Raw genomic sequence first — 19683 nt, 5'->3', positions numbered from 1 at the left:
TCCGGGTGCCCAGCGACCGCACGGAAGGCCAGGAGGCCAGCGGGAGGCACGCGAGTCCGGGCCGGGGGGGGACTGGGGACTCACGGCCGGCTCGCGCTCTCTCGGCAGGTGAGTGTGGTCGTCTCCCTGGTCACCATGCTGGCGCCATCAGCCTTCGACCTCATCGCCGCCCTGGAGATGTACCACCCGCGGACCACGCTGCGTTTTCAGCTGGCAAGGTACGGGAGCCCCGTGGGAAATGCCACGCGGGGGGCACCCGTGTGCCCCCCACACGGGGGACCCGCGTCCCTCAAGAGCCCAGCTTGTTCGCTGCCCTTAAAGCTTAGCACAGAACTTCCCCGGGGGTGCCTCTCAAGGAAAGAAGGATGCACAGGAGAGAAAGGGGGAAGGAGGAGGAAAAGGAGGCTGGGAGAGAGGGGTGGACAGGGCGTGCGAGGCTGGTGGCTGGACGCGACGGCTGGGGGTGCTGGAGGCCCGAGGCGTGGCAGCTGCTGGGTCTGACGGGGTGTCCCCATGGGGGCAGGGCACCCACATCCGTTTCTAGTGCTGGCTTCACCCCGTCTCCCTGAAAACTCCACGGCCCCCAGAGGGCAGTCCCCTCGTCCATGCGGTAGACCAGGAGCAGCGACTGTTGGCCGAGCGGGGCCGGGGAGGCGCCACACAGCCCCGCCCCTCATCTGCCTCTGCGTCGTCTCTTGTGCCGCTCGGTGACATTCTACAGAACCAGTCGCCCGCCAGCTTCGGGCAAGGTTGCTCTCGTTCAGGGGTGGCGAAGGTTGTCCCGAAAGACCAGAGGGTGAACGGTTTGGGTCTTGCGGGATAGGTCTCTGTGGCTTCTGCTCAGCCCCGAGGTTGTTACATCAGGACAGTGGCCAGGGGCCATTTGCAAAGGAGCAGGCGGGTGTGGCCGTGTCCCTCACAACTTGACTGACAACAATAGGTGAGGCTAGGATTTGGCCTGAGGGCTGTTTGCCTCTTCCTAAAACCCAACTGTCATCTCAAAGGCAGAAAAACACTACCAGAAAGATCGAGGGGTCTCGCTGTGGTTTCGATCTGTATTTCCCTGATGATGAGTGATGCGGAGCATCTTTTCATGGGTCTGTGGGCCGTCTGGATGTCTTCTTTGGAGAAGTGTCTGTTCATGTCTTTTGCCCGTTTCTTCACTGGATTATTTCTTGGGTGTTGATTTTGGTAAGTCCTTTATAGATTTTGGATACTAACCCTGTGTCCAATATGTTATTTGTAAATATCTTCTCCCATTCCATCGGTTGCCTTTTAGTTTTGTTGTTTCCTTGGCTGTGCGGAAGCTTTTGTATCTTTTTTTAAAAAATGTTTATTTATTTTGAGAGAGAGGGTACATGTGCGTTAGCGGGGGAGGGGCAGAGAGAGAGGGGAAGAGAGAGAATCCCAAGCAGACTTCTTGCTGTCAGAGCAAAGCCTGATGTGGGGCTCCATCCCACAAACTGTGAGATCATGACCTGAGCCGAAATCGAGAGTCAGACGCTTAACCGACTGAGCCCCCCAGGCGCCCCAGAAGCCTTTTACTCTGATGACGTCCCACTAGTCCGTTTGTGGTCTTATCTCCCCTTTCTCTGGAGATTGTCTAGTAAGAGGTCGCTGCGGCCTGTTTTCTCCTGTAGGATTTGGATGGTGTCCTGTCTCACATTTAGGTCTTTCACCCATTTTGAATTTGTTTCTGTGTATGGTATATATAACAGAATACTACCCGGCGATCAAAAAGGAGGAAATCTTGCCATTTGCAACAACGTGGATAGAACTAGAGTGTATTACGCTAAGCAAACTAAGTCACTCACGTGTGGAATTCGAGAAACATAACAGATGAACATAGGGGAAGGGAAGAAAAGTAAGATAAAAACAGAGAGGGGGTTAAAAACCGTAAGAGACTCTTCAATACAGAGAACAAACTGAGGGTCACTGGAGAGGGGTAGGGGGGATGGGCTAGATGGGGGATGGGCATTAAGGAGGGCACCTGTTGGGATGAGCGCTGGGTGTTGTATATGTTAACTAAGTGGAATTAAATAAGAAAGAAAGAAAGAAAAGAAAGAAAGAAAGAAAGAAAGAAAGAAAGAAAGAAAGAAAGAAAAGAAGGAAAGAAAGAAAAAAGGAAGGAAGGAAGGAAGGAAGGAAGGAAGGAAGGAAGGAAGGAAGGAAGGAAGAAAATAAAGAAAGAGCCCACAAGGGGTCTGCAGAAACCTCCCCACCCAGGGTGGCTCCAGGATGAGATTCCAAACCGGCCCAAACCCGGTCCTCCTCCTGTGCCCAGCCCCGATCTTGACCTGAGAGAGAGAAGTGTCTGCCTCAGCTCTGTCCTCACCAGCAAGCATTGGGGAGGATCAATTCTATTACTTCGTTGGTTCTAACAGCAATCGTATTATACAGATCGGTCTCGTTATTCACGGTCAAGGCTAGAGAAAGAGTCATCAAGAGACTCGCCCGAGACAAATTAGGGCTAATTCTGGTCAGAAGAGCAAGACGTGTTGTTTTGGTCCCATTAACTCACCACAGCAGATCATGTCACCTTTTGTCCAGGGCCCGGGGAGGCCCAGAGCAAAGGGGGACCAGGAAAGCACGTGTTAATCCTCTGTTCTCCTGTCGGGCAGCACTTCTGAGCATATTCGGAGGGTCCTGCCCTGTGCAGGTGCCCCAAATGCAGAGACAAACGGGTTCTGGCTGGGTGCACCGGGAGTCGAGGGAGAGCCAGGGCTCCTCTGTGCAGGGAGTGGAGGGGTGAGCCAGGGCCGGTGGCAGTGATGCCCCAGACCCCCCTGCTGGCTCCCACCCATGTGTCTGAACTGCACCTGTGAACAACTGGGCCTTGGGGACCGAGGGGCGACGCCAAGCATCAGCTTGGAGTCTGGTCCTCGGGATAAAGCCGTTTCTCTTCTTCATGCACCTGTACCGGTTTCGTGACCCCCTAAGTGCCAGTCAGGGTCCCCGGGAGGAGCTGGTGAACCCATCGCTCGCCTGTCTGGCCTCGTTGTCCCCGACGCGCGTCTGCCAAGGCTCAGGCCGTGTGCTGGGAGATCCCAGGGCGTGTTTGCCCGGCCGGGAGCGCGTCTCTGATCGGTAGCCGGCTGACCCCCCGCTCACAGCTGCCCAGAGTCCCCTGAGCGGCTGGCGGCCTGACCCGCGTGTGGGAAGCAGACCCCGCGGCGCTCAGGTGGTGTTCCGCCTCTGGAGAACTCTGGACCTGAGCCGCTCACTGGGCCCCGTGTTGCAATCCACTTGTCCCTTCAGCGCGCGCCTGACCGGTTGGGAAGCTCGAATGAGATCCTGCCTGGAAAATCACCTTACGAACCAGGAATAGGGACACAAGAACACGTAATTTACACGACCCTCCAGAGCCCCACCTCCTCAGCTCACACGCTTCCTGTGACACTAGCGGCTTTAGTATGCTGCCCCCAGGACGGGGCCTGAAGGGGTCCCCAGGCCCCATCCAGACCAGCTGAAATTTTTATTTTTACCGCTCTAGAATTTTTATTTCCCCCCCCCCATATGATTCTGAAGGGAACCGCGTGGGGCAGCCACTGTCTCGGGGTGACCATGAGATTCCCTCCCAAATGGGGCACGTCCAGAACCTCGGGCTTGTGTGTGGGGCTGTGTCTCGAGGCGGGCATGTGTTTTCAGGGTCCTCGTGCTGTACCTGGGGAACCTCTACAGCCTGATCATCGCTCTCCTGGACAAAGTTAACAGCATGAGCGCTGAGGTGAGTGCCATCCTCGGCAGAGGCCCCCGTCCCATCCTCGCTGCCACGCCTGCACGCGCACATGCACACACACACGCGCACACACACACGCATGCATGCCCACTTGTGCACACACGCACATGCACGCACACGCATGCCTGCACGCACACACACAAACACACGCACACACGTGCAGACACGTGCACACACACATGCATACACACATGCACATACACGCATGCATACACACATGTAAACACGCATGCACGTACACACATGTACACATGCATGCGTGCACACATGGGTGTGCGCACACATGTGTGCACACACATGCCTGCACGTGCACAAACACATGCACGCACATGCAGCACACATGCACATGCATGCACACATGCATGTGCATGCACACAGATATACACGTGCACGCACGCACACATACACATACATACACGTACTCACACATGTGCACACGTGTACACACACGCACACACACGCACACCCACCGGGGCCATCACCCTTGCAGACATTGTCACCACTTACTCTTGCCCTCCATTCGTCTCGTTCACCACTCAACTCAGCTGTGGCCTTCTCAAGGTAAAGAGAGCAGAATTAGCCCCGTTTCCAAGCTAAAGAAACTGAGGCCGGAGCTTATGGCTGGCGAGTGACCCAGCCGGGAGAGGGGAGCGGGGCGTCTCGACTCCCGCTCCCTTGCCCGGGGTGCCCCGCCTCTGTGAGCTCCATCCATCGGGACGAGGCGGGCATCTGCGGCGACAGCGGACGATCCCGGGAAGGGAGGCTGGCCGTGAGACTCGCTGAGGCGCTGGGGAGAACGCGAGCACGCGTGGGGACAGTTCAGAGGGGGCCCCCATCCAGGCCCCGCCCAAGGCAGCTCCGGCGCCCCTTGTAAGCCCGCGACACCAGTGAGGCGCCCCACGTGGTGGGGGAGGGGGGAGGGGGGAGGGGGCGTCGGCCGGCGCCACCTTCCGAAGGCTCCCACTGGCAGAAGCGGCCGTGGCGCCACACGGATGGGTCCCTTACTCGCGATGCGCCCGCACACCGCCCCGGAGCATCCCCGTCAGCCTCAGCCTGCTCCTCCGTAACACGGGGTGACGACTGTCCCGACGCGCTCGCGGGGGCGAGAAGATGCGCCGGGTGTTAACCTGGACGGTGTCTGGAGGCCGGGGCTGAAGGGGCCAACCACCCAGCTAGAGAGAGAGAGAGAGTGGACAGATAGACGGAGACGGACAGGGAGACAGACACAGTGAGAAAGAGAGAGGCGGAGGGAGATCTTTCCCAAGCAGCGCTGTTCTGGGTGTCTACGATTCTTATTTACAAACACGCAGCAATCTTTTTTGCTTCCTTCCGTCGCCCCCGCAGGAAGCTGCCACCAGCAGTAATGCGAGCCACTGGACGGGGTCTACTGTCTTCTTTGCCGCCAGTGCCGCCCCTGAAGGGGAGAAATGGGCCACGCGTGGGCCCGGGACCGGGCTCGGGAGAAGCGGAATGTGGACCCCAGAGGAGGCTGGCCTGCCGACTCCCCCCTTGCCCCTCGCGGGGGCCAACAAGACCGCCATCCACACCCAGAGTCTTCAGGACCAGTGCTGGGAGACATACGTCGGCCAGGTGGCTCCCTCGGTCCCTCGTAAAGCCCCTCCACAGCCATTCATCACTTCGTTCTGAAGGGTCACTACCTCTGTTTCATAGGAAAGGAAACTCAGGTTCAGTGAGCGTTTGTCCGATTCGATTTTCTCCGATTCGATGGTAACAATCGGCACAAAGACCCGTGCAGTGTTGGCTACGTGCCGGCCCCGTGTTAAGCGCTTAGTCCTCATGAGACCCTATCGTGACCCTCCTTGTAGACACACGCGGGGAAACTGAGACTCCAGGGGTGAAGGTACTTGCCCGTGGACACAGACAGTAAAGAGCAGAAGGCAGGTCTGAACCCGGGCATCCGCTCCAGGCTCGGCCTCCCCGTACGGGATCTCATGCAGAGAATCTCAGCAACCCCCCCACACCCCCCAGGTTATTGTCTGTCCTGTGAACTTGAATCACTGGCCCCAAGTGGTCTCCAGTGCCTCAGAACCACAGACCTCAGGTTCTGTCCTGGTTTCGTGTCAGGTTGGACTCAGATACCAACATTCAAATTCAGATGCACAAATATTCGTTGAACGCCCATTAGGCACCAGACGCGAAGACGCCACGGTGGGGGGGTGGGGGTGGCGTGGGGACCGGCAGAGGTTGGGGGCCCTGCAGGAGGAGGTGGCCCCAAGGACCCCCTGTGTTCCAGGAGATGCTAAAGCTTTCCATCATCGACATGCTTTTCACCGTGGCCAGCATTCTGCTCATCGACTTCTTCCGAGGACTTTTCGTCCGGTACCTGAGCGACTACTGGTGCTGGGACCTGGAAAGCAAGTTTGTAAGTGAGATGCTGGGTCCGCGGGGAAGCTCCTATGGCTGCACCCTCCTCTCCTGATGTGGCTGAAATGGGAGGGAAGAGGGGAGGGTGCACGGGGCTGACTTGCCTTCTCGTTCTCAGCCGTACTGTTTCCTGGGGTGGCCACGCAGACCGCGATCTCTCTCTGCCTGTAACACCAAAGAACCCTTTGCACGTGACTATCGTGAACTGGTTCGCGCAAAGAACTTTGGAACCGTTTATTTATTTTTTTAACATTTATTTATTATCTTTGAGAGAGAGAGAGACAGAGACAGAGTGTGAGCAGGGGAGGGGCAGAGAGAGAGGGAGGCACAGAATCCGAAGCAGGCTCCAGGCTCCGAGCTGTCAGCCCAGAGCCCGACGCGGGGCTCCCACTCACGAACCGTGAGATCATGACCTGAGCCGGAGTTGGATGCTTAACCCACTGAGCCACCCAGGCACCCCTGGAACCGTTTTTTTAATGTGAAAGTTCCTTTTCTCTTGTAGCCTGAATACGGGGAATTCAAAATAGCAGAGAACGTGTTACATTTAGTCTACAACCAAGGAATGATTTGGTAAGTATCGAAGCTCCTTCTTACCTTTGTGTACCTCTCATCCAGGCTAAGATTTTTTTTTTTAAGTTTATTTATTTATTTTGAGAGAGGGAGCGTGAGCGGGGGAGGGGGGCAGGGAGAAAGAGACAGAGACAGAATCCCAAGCAGGCTCCGTGCCGTCAGCGCTGAGCCCGACGCGGGCCTCCAACTCACAAACCGTGCGACCGTGACCTGAGCCGAAATCAAGAGTCAGACGCTTAACTAACTGACCCCCCAGGCGCCCCCGGACTAAGATTTTGCCTTACTCGGTCTGGACAGGACACGATTGTAACAGTCATAAGAATTAAAAGCGACGTAAACAGTTCCTAACTAGACCATCTTGCAAGTGTAGTTAATTTTACTATGGCTTTTTAGCAATGGCTTTCTAAACATTTTGCAGAAAGGAACGAGAAAAGAAATAGTCTGTATTTAGGCCACTATTAGTCACAGCCCCCCCCAAATATATATATATATATATATATATATATATATATATATACACATATATATATCTGCACAGGACCCATTAGAATAAGCTGCTAGGAGGTTGAGGGACGGCTGGGAACACAGTCTGCTGAGCCCCCAAGAGTTCCAGGAGTGGCTGTGTCACAGCTGGGTCCAGGCCCGCCCTCAGCCCCCCACTGTCCCTCCCATGTGCCTCTATATTTTCACGGAGACACTGAGCCCAGAGCATGGCCATCGTCCAGACAGAGAGACCCATCCTGGCATGAAATCCATTCACGCGGGGCAACTCCCGGCCAAGGCAATCTTTTTCCTAAAGACACCGAAGACGCAAAGGGACCCCCACATACGCGCGTGTCTGTGGGAGCACGGCGGGGAGCTCCCCGAGTCAAGCCTCCGCCTCTGGCTTTGCCTGTCGGACCACACGCGGTGCTGTCTGTTCAAACACAGGCAAGGAAAAGAAGTTTCCATCCTTCTTTTCGGAGGCTCCGTGCATTCAGAAAACACAATCTCTCTCCCTAATCATTCAGTAAAAGGCATGAGGCATAGAGAAGCATCGAGTTACGTTTTCTCAAAGTCTGTACCCTTATAGTCTGCTCCCTTTTGCAGTTTTCACAAATGCAGTATTTAAGGCCACACCCGACGCTTATTTAATATTTTGCTCAGCATCAGGCACTTTTATAACTACAGTAATCTCGCATCATGGCAAGAAGGGTGAGTGCAGTTCATAAGATAGTTTGAGAGGGAGGCCACTTTCAAAGACCTTTTGTGACATTATCTTCTAATGGTTCTGTTTTACTGGGAGTTCTTGTTAATCTCGTAGTGCCGACCTTGCAGGTTAAACTTCATCACCTGGGCCGGGGGGGGGGGGGGGGGGGCGGGGAATGTGTAGGAAAAGCCAGTGTATGCAGGGTTCAGCACTCTCCCCCAGCGCGGGGGTCTTGGAACAGAGCCCGGCAGACCAGGAGGGGACTGCCGTTTGGGCAATTTCGTCAAAGCGCGAAAGCAAAGATTCTCTTGGGATTTCTATTCGCGACAAGAGGTACTAAGGCGGGTCTCTCGGGAAAGCGGGGTGGCCCGAGGCCGACTGTCAGGTGTTGGGGCGAACGTGTGTGCCCCCCCGCCGCACGAGGAGGCAGACACAAACGCCGAGCACACCCGCGCGGCCGGGGCGGCGTCACAGGGTCACTCCTCGCCCGCGGGGGTGACCGGCCCTGTCCGCGAGCCGGGCGGCCGGGCTCCCGGCCCCTCCGGGGTGTCTCCGGTTCCTTAGGCCTCGCGGGGACGCCCCAAGCGTCCGAAGCGGCACAGCTCACCGCCTCCCCTGTGCTGCAGGATGGGGGCCTTCTTCTCCCCGTGCCTCCCGGCGTTCAACGTGCTCAAGCTGATCGGGCTCATGTACCTGAGGAGCTGGGCCGTGCTCACCTGCAACGTGCCCCACCAGCAGGTGTTCCGAGCCTCCAGGTGAGTGGGAACCGCGGCCGCTGCACACGGAGGGCCCGTCGGGCCTCCCGCCCCCGGGGCCACGTGCCGCAAGGGGTGTCCCAGCGGCCGCCTGGCCCGGGCCCGTCCGCCCTCCGGTCGCACGTCCCCTGAAGCCCCTGCCCGTGCCCCGCCCTCAGATCGACTCCGCTTCACTCCTCCCCAGCTCCTCACATTTGTTTTGAAACGCCTTCCTGGTCTAAGAACCATCTAGAAAAGGCACAAGGCGTAAGCGTGCACGAACCGGATGCGAGTAGGGAACCAGCACCCAGATCAAGAAGCAGACCCAGAGTCCTACCCGGAAGCCCCCCTTGCACTCGATTCCCCTCGTTACCGACTCCTAAGGGCGCCGCGTTTCCCGGTTTCTTGCTTTGTGTACCGTCAGCCCTGTGCTCGTGCGGTGCTTCCTAAGGAGAGCACCCCAGGGCCTTTATCCCTGATCCTGTCGGTGGGCGCGTGGGGTGTTCCCCACCCTGCTAGGAACAGCGTTGCCTTCAACAGTCCCCTGAGCGTCCTTTTAAACTTTTTAAAAAATGTTTCTTTGTTTTGAGAAAGAGAGAGCGAGCGAGCAGGGGAGGGTCAGAGAGAGAGGGAGAGCGAGTCTCGAGCAGGCCCCGTGCAGCAGCACAGAACCTGACGTGGGCAGAACCCACGAACCTTGAGATCATGACCTGAGCAGAAATCAAGAGTCAGACGCTTAACTGACTGAGCCACTCCTGCGCCCCCCCGAGCATCTTTTTTTTTTTAATTTTTAAAATATTTATTTATTTTTGGAAGAGAGACAGAGACAGAGTGCAAGCAGGGGAAAGGCAGAGAGAGAGAGGGAGACACAGAGTCCGAAGCAGGCGCCAGGCTCCGAGCTGTCAGCACAGAGCCCGACGCGGGGCTTGAACCCACAAACCGTGAGATCACGACCTGAGCCGAAGTCGGAGGCTCAACCGACTGAGCTCCCTCCCCCCCCCCCAATGCCCCGGGAGCCTCCTGCAGGAGGAGGATTTTTCTGTCTAAAGAGTCAGGGCCTCGGTGTGGGTGTCGGTTTGGGCATATCATCGTGTCAACTGTCACAGAAGGGACTCGGCACGCGGCACGCGGTTTCTTCGCAGATCCAACAACTTCTACCTGGCGATGCTCCTGTTCATGCTGTTTCTGTGCATGCTGCCCACCGTCTTTGCTATTGCTCGGTACAAGCCGTCTCTGAACTGCGGGCCCTTCAGGTAAGTTACTTCGGTTCTGTCTCCTCTGCCCTGAGCGACTGAGCTCTAGAGGAAGGGCCCCTGCCTTGAAGGGAATTCTCTTCCTGGCCGACGGAACAGGTCAACAGCAGAGAAGGGTCTCGAACCCACAGCCTGGGAGTCCAGGACCGGTGAGCGCCCTTTCCCTGACGGCAGGCTGGGAAAGCATCTCCGTGCTCTTCTGGAAAAGATAGCGCCTATCGAAACAGTACAGCCTGCTGTGCGACAGAGGAGGTCACCTGGGCGCTCGTCCCTTCCAGAGCTCAGGAAGCCGTTATCAAATGCTAACCCACGTCCCTTTTCATTCTACGTTACTTCTCTAACTGCATCAGGGTAGCAGGGCCCAGAGCGCTCTGCCTAGCTTTCCCTTCAGGTCGGGTTCAAAACTATCGGGGACATTTACCGTCCTTAAAACGCACACGCACACACGGTGATCGCTGACTCCACCTTCAAATCTCCCATCAGTCGGACAAGTCATACAAAAGCTTAGGAATGTTGCATGTCTTACACCTTGGGGTATCTACCCTCCCTTGGCACCTGACTCCGAGGACGGGGCTCCGGCCATACGGCTGTTGCTTGACGGTCCGTAGAGTCCTCCTGCCAAAAGCAACGCCATCTGGGGTTCTGTCTTCCTCGCAGCGGACAAGAGAAGATGTACGACGTGGTGTCGGAGACCATCGAGGAGGACTTTCCCGCGTGGTTCGGCTCCATGGTGGGGTACGTCAGCAGCCCCGTGGTCATCCTGCCGGCCACACTGCTGCTGTTGTGAGTACCACACGCGACGCGCACACCCCCTCCCCGCCAGGCTTGGGGGACTTCTGCAGCCCTGGCCACCGAGAGAGCGCTGCTCTCCAATAACCCAATAAAAGCCACGAGTTCATTGCAAAGTCCCGCGTAGAGCCTGATGACCCAGGCGGGAGCCGCGGAGGGAGGGACGGCGGGCTTCGTTCCGCCGAGGCCGCTGCGATGGGGCCGAATGCCGCTATCGTCGTCTTGTCGGACAGACGCTGAAATCATCCCGCACCAGCTGGCCGCCAGCGCGCCCCGGGCGGCCGGCAGCGGGAGGCGAGGGGGGCTCACGCGTGGCCTGTGTTCTTCCGTCCCAGCATGGTCATCTATTACCTTCAGAGCATCGCGAGATCCTTAAAGCTCAGCAACCAGCAGCTCAGAATGCAAATCCAAAACGTAAGCACCGCCTCGTCTCTGCCGTCGTGACTGCGTGTCCGCCGCGGGGCAGCTCTCGCCCGCAAGGGACTACCGGTGAGGTCGCGTTTCCGGATTCCGAGGACTCTTGGCCACCTCCGGGGCACAAGGCCACGCCTCCCCCAGGCTCCAGCAGAGTTCTTTCTAAGAAATCCCAGGGACAGCTCCCATTGGCCCAGGAACTAGCTGACCCCCCCCCCCCCCACCAAGGCCTTGCTGATGCCCTGAGCGCGTCAGCGCCCTCTTGTGGCTGCCCCAGGGACTCAGGGTGCAGGGCTCTTCTGTGGGCCGCGACCCACTCAGAGGAAGGAAAAAGGGCCCCTTTCCCGTTCTGTGTCAACTTGGACTTCTGAGCCCTCGCACTCTGTTTGGACCCAAAGACGAACCTTTTTCATGACTCTCAGGCTCCGGGTGTCGTCACCCCCTCTCCCATCTGGGACTTAGCTCTCAGGACGGTCAGAAGGAGACTAACAGGTCCAGCGTGGGCACGGTGTCCCCTCTCTGCACACCGCCCCGGCCAGGACGGGGTGAGGCAAGGGAGGCACGGGCTCTCGGGCTCCCGCTGACCCTGCCCCATGCAGCCGAGAGTGGGCGGTGCCTCCCTACGATTCCACTCCTGGGTGTCTCCTCGCCCCACCCCAGTCCCAGAGCCCCACGCAAAAAACATCCGCCTTTTTCAGCTTTGAAAACCGTAACTCCTGTGAGTATCGGCTCAGGCAAAGAAACAGTTCCGTGAACAATCATAAGAAACGGATGTGGAGCTACAGAAGGCGTTTTGGGGAAACATACACGTCCGATGTTGATCTGTATTTTCTCATCTGTGTCTCAGGTTGACCATATTGGCAGAATCGACACCCGGTCTGTCGAACAGCTGGCCCTAAAAATAAAACCCGCTGGGTAAAACTTCAGCTCTGGGGTGTCGGCGTTTATTCATTTAAGCAAGGCCCGAGTCCCTGAGTACGCTGTCCCCAAGTGATAGCAGTCGTAGGCTCTTGGCCCAAGGCGTGAGCCGTCACACGTGAATTCCCCCCCTCCCCCACAATAGTGTTCATTACTTCTTCCTGCTAAAACCAAAACAAACATGCTTATTATTTGTATTTTAGGCCAGATCTGAAGACAAGAAAAAGGTTGCCCAGATGGTAGAGGGTAAGTAGAAACAAAAAGGCCTCATGCCTCAGTTGGGGCGGCGGGGCGGGGGGCATTTAAAAATACAGCAGTTCGGGGGCACCTGGGTGGCTGAGTCAGTTGAGCGTCCGACTTCGGCTCAGGTTGTGATCTCACGGTTTGTGGGTTCAAGCCCCGCACTGGGCTCTGTGCTGACCGCTTGGAGCCTGGAGCCTGCTTCCAATTCTGTGTCTCCCTCTCTCTCTGCCCCTCCCCTGCTCGCACTCTGCCTCCTGCTGTCTCAAAAATAAACAAACATTAAAAACAATGTTTGAAATACAGCCGTTTACGGTGTGCTACCAATACAAATGCCTGATAAACTGTGGTTTTCACAATGAACTAGGCACAATAAAATAGGGCTATAAATATTGGTTTAAACTTAGAATTTTTCCGTCATACCCAGGCCTGTGAATAGCACCGAAACATGTCTGAAATCAGAAGGGGAGTTTGAGTCGGGAGAGAAAAAGTAGCAGAGAAATCTGGAGCAAACCCATACGGACGCCCTTGTCTTGTTAACTTTTCTGTACTTCTCGATGGCCATTTGCTCCTCGCGAGACCCCCCTCCCCACGTCGGTGCCCCAGGTGCAGCCTTCTGAGGGCACCCCTCGTCCCACTCCCGCAGGGCAATGCCAGCTGGGCCTGGCCTTCCCTCCCCAAATTCTCCAGGGGCCCCGACAAACTTGTTCCCACCCAGGCTCCCCCTCCTGCAGAGAGCTGGTGTGGCCGGAAGGAAGGAGGTGAGCCCCCGGGGCCCCCCGTCTGCCCCCGGGGCCACGAAGAGACCACGGAGGGATCACCCCGCAGTGCTGAAACGGCACAGGCCACGTTCTCCTGCAGAAAATGAATGAGATTGAGGCCCTAAAAGGCTCCGCGGGCCGGCTCTGTGTCTGCTGTGCTGCAGAGCTAATTAGATCCGTCCCCCTTGTGGGGGTGTGGGGGGTTGGGGGGGCGCTGAGGAAGAGCCAGGAGGCCCAAGGGTTAGCCTTGCCCCTCCCGCTTTTCAGAAAGCACCCTATGTATGAAAATCCGCTACAGAAAGAGACTGAAGCTCACACGATCAAACCCCACTGAAAGTCAAGGACTACTTGCCAACGGGACATAATTTAGTTCGGGTGGTCCTTAAAACCGAGGGCCTCGGGAGCTCTCTCGGGAGGGCAGTGGCTTTGTCCGATGGCCCTCTTTCAGCTCCAGGCTACGTCTTCTTCCAGAATGCTCTGCGAACTGCTTCCAAAAGCTCTTAATTGTCGTATAAGCTTTATGATATGCATTGTGTAGGTAAACGACCAGAGCCCTAAAGCTGGGCAACGACCCGCTTTGCCTCTGGGGGGGGCCTCACATGATGCATCTATAAAGCCTCGGGGTTCATGGGAGTCCACACTCCCTCCCAGCTCCCCGTGAGGATAGGATCGGGGTTACGAACGTTGGCTGCCCGCGGGATAGGTGTGTCCCCAGGCACACAATGGTTTGCACACCCAGCAGCTGGAGGTCCTGACGTTCCTGCAGCTAAACCAGCCCGGACGGGTCACCCCTGCCTTCTCACGTCCCACCCTCTTCCCGCAGCCCGAATCCAAACCCAAGACGAAAGCAGCAAGAGGCTTCCCAAGGACGGCGACCTCAGCAGCCAGCTGTCCTCAGCTCACTCGGGGACACCCCAGAGCAACGGCGCCGTGGTCAATTGGGACTCATGCAGCAGTGAGAGTGGCAGGGTAGAGGCCGCTGCCCAGCACACACCCCCGAGTCCCCAGCCAGGCCCCCGCGGCCCCAGCTCGCCTCTTCCCGGCACGTCCAAACCCAGGCCGGGGCAGGACGCGAACAGGTGAGCTTATCTGCGGACCAGCTGGAAACCTGCCTCCCTGACCGTGACACCTGCCGGTGATGGCCGGGGCCGTGAAGTGCAGGTTGAAGAACCTTAGGGATCTTAGGGCCTCAGCAGTTTCAGGAGGCCAGGCCGTCGAATTCCAGCTCTGCCAGCCGGCCACGGGGCCAGCTGGTACTGAGAAGAAATGGGGGGACAAAGTGGGTCAAACAGGACACATTCTGCCCCCTCCGCCTTTTGCCGGATCACCTGTAAGCAAACATTCCTGCCAACCTAGGGTAGGTGTTTCTACAGCCTCAGGGGAAAAAAATGCCTTTTATAATTGTTGGTTCTTTTATTTTTTTAACTCCACACTGGCCATATTATTGGCAAGATCTTTTATATTTCAGTTCCGGGCTGGCCAAGTTATTGGCAAGGTCGTTCTGTGTTACCTGGGGTCCGTTGTCGTTGTTTGAGCCTTCCTCACACATAAGACAGCAGCGGATGCGCTCTGGGAGTGCGCACTGACCCCAACTCACGGAGGATGTGGTTGGAATTGATCGCGACAACCGTGAAAGCAATTCAGATAAAATGCTGGGGGGAGGGGGTGGGGTTTGTTGGGGTTTGGGCTTTTTTTTCTTAAAGACGGTGACCAAGTTCACGGAGGACTTGAAATCTTGCGATAAGAGAGTGTATCTACGGGGCCTTGACAGGGAGGAGTGTTCCCGACACGCGCTGGCCTAATATTAGCCCCACTGTGTGCTCCTGGACAAAACGGGGGCTCAGGGTGAGATATGTTAGCAGAGCGCCCTCTGCCCTACTCCCTCCATGGAGATGCACCGCGCACATCATTCCGGTAGGTGTTCTAGAATTCCAGGAGCAAAGGCTTCTGTTTCTCCCGGGTCCCCAAACCATCCTGTGCGTGCATCTGCAGAGGACATGTTAACACTCTGGAACGTGGTCAGGGAAAGGCCGAGAACACGGCCTCCCTGGCTGGCGGCGCGCTCGGGAGGCAGGCGCTTACCCACCTCTGTCTTACAGGCACCCGCGTGGTCCTTGTGTGAGCACCGGTGACCCGCGCAGGAGCAGACCCCGCTCACCTGTGATGCTGACAAAGCCCATCGAAGACGCTCACTCAGAACCTCTTTTCCGAAAAGGCTTTCAGCACATCAGCCCTCCCCTTGGCGGACCGGGCCCCTCAGCCTGGGCACCTCGTGGTCGCAGACCCCAGACCCCCAGCTACTACATCATTAATGAGCAAGACTCTCACAAAAATTCCCATCCAACTTTCTGGCCAGAGAGACATTTCCGGATGGATGCCCTGGGGGACCTGGTGGAGGTGTACCCCAGGAGCACGCGACAAGCTGTGTCCCGGGGCCCCCGGCAGGGTGGCTCCCCGCAGCTGAGTGAGGAAGACGAGGATGCCCCGCGGAGGCAGCTGATGGAAGGTTCTTTCCACCCACACGCCCCGGCGGGCCTCCGAGGGCCTCCTCACTTCTATGTTGGCGAAAGGTCAGAGAGGCAGACCCCGGCCCCCAAGCGCCAGGGAAGGGTGCCCCACGGGTCCTGGAGTGACGGCTTGGAGACTCAACTCGACAGGCCGGTGTACGTGCACAAGAAACCACGCTCCCGGGGCTCCCGGTACCCACAGCACCCCCCGAACCTCAGGGACAGGCCCGAGTTTGAGCCGCCCCTGACGGAATCGGACTCCGTGTCAGCAGCGTCCAGCAGCGATCAGCGGGACAGCAGCCGTGAGCGATACTTCTGGGTCCCCCACGGCCAGGGCAGGTTCCCAAGGCCTGCACTCCAGCTCGGCAGGAGAAAGGCCACATCCAGGCAGGAGCTGATCGCGGATCTGAATGACCTGGTTTGTTCTAACGTCTAGAGACTTTGTCCTGTTGGTTCGGAGCCCAGTTGGAGTGCTGGTCTGCTGGTCTGACGGCGAATGGTCCCCCCCCCCCCACTTCTGGAAGGAGACTCGAACACACAGCCCCAGGACAGGGCTACAGTTCCGGTTTCTCCAGCAACTGCCTGCGCTGGGCTGCGTCCACGGGTCTCTTTGTGGCCAGCACGTCCGGAGCTTCAGGCTGTCGTTTCAAAAACTTCCATCCCCTCCTTCCGTTCAGGGCACCCACAGGTCACGGGCAAGCCAGACAGCTCAGCCTGACGGCAGAACCCCTTGTGAGATGTCTGTGTTGTCCTTACTCACGCGTGTGCACCGTTTGAGCCGTGACGCCCGTCACGTCTGTCTCGGCACACGGAGCTCCCTCCAGGCTCCCTGATGACACCCAGGAACGAGGCGCCTGCCCTCCAAGACTTCACGGCGCTTAATTAGTTCATATGAACCGTCAGTCTAGGAATGGCGGGAGTGAGTACGGTGTGAGAAATTCTGCCGTTTACCGGGCTGCGTGAACGTCCGTATTAACGAGGACGCAAGGCTAGGAAGTAACGGGATCCCCGGGGTTTATTGGTTCCTTTAACTGGGAAGGATGGGAATCAAGCCGGCTTCAGGCTCAGCTGGACCTGGGTGTCGAACGTCTTCAGGATCCCGTGTCTTTTTACCTCCCAGCTCTCCCTGTGTGTCGACCTCATTTTCTCCCACTGGCGACAGGCTTCCTCCAGGTTGTAGGTGGAAGAGGAATTCGCGGAGGCAGAAAACGCCAGGTGGAGACCAGCCAGCCGATGGGCCCGGGGGAAGGAAGGGAGGTGTCCGTCCCGTCACGTGATCTGCACCTGTGGTGGCCGACGCCGCATTCGCGGGCACTGCACAGGGCTCTGTAGCAGTGGGGGTTCAGTCGGCCGTGGCCAACCGGAGGCCACCCCCTAGTCCTATCTCCATGACCCCTCTCGCCACTCCAGATTGTGTCTTTCAACTTCTCCGCCGCCTCCACCAGCCTGTGGAACAAAGTGGTGTTTGTTCATTTCTGGGCCCTCCCCCCGCCCCCAGAACCGACACGTGACAGGGCTTGTCCTCCTCTTCCATTGCTGTGTGACACTTGGTGGCTTAAAGCAGCACACAGCTTTCATCCTATGGTGTCTGTGGGCCGAGCACAGACGCAGCTGGGTGCTCCGTCCAAGGTCTCCGCCAGGCTGTCCATCGCGGCTGGGGGCCTTTTCGGAGCAGCTCGCGTGACTGTTGGCAGAATTCATCTGCTGGAGGCTGTGGCCGGCCCTCCGCTCCCGGAGGCCGGACACACGTCCCCGCTGCGTGGCCCTCTGCGCAACGCGGCCGTCTGCCTCACCGAGCAGCAAGAGGAAACCCCATCGGCTCTGAATCTCCTCCAGAGAAGTCCCAGACGCTCTTGCCAAAGAGCCCACCTGATCGGGTCAGGCCCCCCCAGAGGGATCTCCCTTCTCATCACGTCAACGTTAACCGGTCAGAGACCTCCATTACATCTCCAGAACCATCTTTACCGTGGAACAGCACCTGACGGTGGGAGGGAGAGCTCATCATATTCGCGAGTGCCGGAAACGTACAGCAGGGAGCGGGCGACACAGTTGACCTGGGAGCCCGCACTCAGTATAAGATATAGATTAATACAAAGCCCCGTGTGGCGAGCACCCCCACCCCCGCTGGGTCAACGACCGCTACGATTTTGCTTGATTTCCATCTATCACCGTGTTATCAGTCGTGAGAAAATATTACAGATACAACCAGAGTGCATTGTAATCCCTACACAGAGGTCCACGTCCACACCCCTCTCGCCCTGCCAAGAATTTGGTATACGTCCATAGTTGTTTACAGCTACGTGTGGGGTGTGTGTGTGTGTGTGTGTGTAAATATGTGTGTAGAAACATCCGTAACCATACGCAAGCGCGTTTTGCTTAAGCAAATACTATCGTATTGCCTGTATCACTTTACATCTTTATGTGTTTGAGGCCTATCAACAAAACATAAAGATCAAGTTCAGTTGTAACTTCTGCCTAGTATTTCACCGTAGGAATAAACTCAGTACCGTTCCATTTCCTGTCGATGGGCGTTGAAGTCATCCCCGCGTCAGCTAAAGATCGTGCGGCAATCAACAACATCTACACGGTCGGCTGCCCCCCGTGCTGATGCTGAGTGACGGGGGTGCTGGTTCTCCCGAAGGGCAGGTCCCTGGTGCACAGGGCAGGTGTGTGTTCACTTTCACCGGCTGCTCCTCTGTGAATCCCCGTGCGCCCCGACCTTCATGCCAGCCCCCTCTGTGGATGATGAGGGCCATTTTACTTACCGTGTCACCAGAACTTGGTATCGTCACCACATGAGGCAATTTTTGCCACCTGCCGGAAAAAAAAAAAAAATTCCAGGTTAATTAAAAAAAAAAATTTTTTTTTAGTAGTTACATATTTTTTTTATTTCATTTTTTTTTTATTTTTTAAAAAAAATTTTTTTTAACGTTTATTTACTTTCAAGACAGAGACAGAGGACGAACAGGGGAGGGTCAGAGAGTGAGACACAGAATCTGAAGCAGGCTCCAGGCTCTGAGCTGTCAGCACAGAGCCCGACGTGGGGCTCGAACCCACGAGCCGTGAGATCATGACCTGAGCCGAAGTTGGACGCTCAACAGACTGAACCACCCAGGCGCCCCAGTGGTTACATATTTTTGAGAGAGAGAGGACAAGCGGGGAGGGGCGGGGAGAGAGGGAGACACCGAATCCGAAGCAGGCTCCAGGCTCCGAGCCGTCGGCACAGAACCCGACGCGGGGGGTCAGATTCACAAACCGCGAGATCGTGACCTGAGCGGAAGTCGAATGCTTAACCGACCGAGCCGCCCGGGAGCCCCAAATTCCAAGTTATTTGAATTAATCCGCATTTCTCTGGTTGTTAGCCTCTTTCCCTGTGTTGACCGGTTGCTCGCATTTTTTCATCTGCGAACGGACAGCCTGTCCGCCTTTTGCTCGGTCTTCTGTTGTCAGAGGCCACCAGCTCTGGCCCTTACCTGAGCCGCAGCCAGCAGAAAGCCCCAGTCCACGCTACCAAAACACCTTCTCGTAACTGACCCTTCACAGCACGGCTTGGGCTTTCGGGGACGGTCCCTGCGGGCGGTGGGGGGCAGGGGGCGATTCACATCCACCCTCCAGTAAAACTATCACTGAGGACATGGTCCACACCGTTATTAAAAATCTCTCCTGGGGCACCTGGGTGGCTCAGTCGGTTAAGCGGCCGACTTCGGCTCAGGTCATGATCTCACGGTCCGTGGGTTCGAGCCCCGCGTTGGGCTCTGGGCTGATGGCTCGGAGCCTGGAGCCTGTTTCAGATTCTGTGTCTCCCTCTCTCTGACCCTCCCCCGTTCATGCTTTGTCTCTGTCTCAAAAAATAAATAAAACATTAAAAAAAAAAAAATCTCTCCTAACCATGTCTATGCAACAAACTCCTCTCAGGTCTCAGAGATCGGGACAACGGTATCCACTAAATCGAGGTGCGTGAATTCCTCTTGATGGGAACAGTCTGGCAAATGTCTTAGGCCCCTAAAGGCGCCTCCCTCGGTCACTGCTCCTGTCTCCCAATTCGCGAAGGCCAGAGTATTTAGAGAGCAGTTTCTGTGCATCTCGAAAAGACTGACTTCTGTAGGCTCGGGTGGCCCTCCTGTTTGCCGGCGACTCCGCGGCCGTGTTTGCGTGTTTTCCCTCTTCAGGATTGCCTCGGTTTG

At 56.9% G+C, this 19683-nt stretch overlaps 1 protein-coding gene across 1 annotated transcript in view; it reads left to right on the top strand.

Annotated features, from left to right (window-relative positions):
• The window catches only part of TMC3 (transmembrane channel like 3), a 41428-nt gene extending 23406 nt beyond the window's left edge, over positions 1-18022 (top strand). Inside the window, exons 11-22 of the mRNA XM_019831793.3 lie at positions 109-218; positions 3649-3727; positions 5084-5329; positions 5994-6122; positions 6627-6694; positions 8510-8638; positions 9760-9870; positions 10528-10653; positions 10995-11073; positions 12195-12237; positions 13816-14071; positions 15092-18022. Coding sequence (XP_019687352.2) covers positions 109-218; positions 3649-3727; positions 5084-5329; positions 5994-6122; positions 6627-6694; positions 8510-8638; positions 9760-9870; positions 10528-10653; positions 10995-11073; positions 12195-12237; positions 13816-14071; positions 15092-15935 — 2220 coding nt within the window. The 3' untranslated portion in view covers positions 15936-18022. The remainder of the gene's footprint in view (positions 1-108; positions 219-3648; positions 3728-5083; positions 5330-5993; positions 6123-6626; positions 6695-8509; positions 8639-9759; positions 9871-10527; positions 10654-10994; positions 11074-12194; positions 12238-13815; positions 14072-15091) is intronic.
• Positions 18023-19683: the final 1661 nt, after the last annotated feature.

Source organism: Felis catus, chromosome B3, assembly GCF_018350175.1.
Source record: "Felis catus isolate Fca126 chromosome B3, F.catus_Fca126_mat1.0, whole genome shotgun sequence".
Lineage (NCBI taxonomy): Eukaryota > Metazoa > Chordata > Mammalia > Carnivora > Felidae > Felis > Felis catus.
The sequence above is the reverse complement of the archived record's forward strand: the minus strand, read 5'-3'. Positions and strand labels throughout refer to the sequence as shown.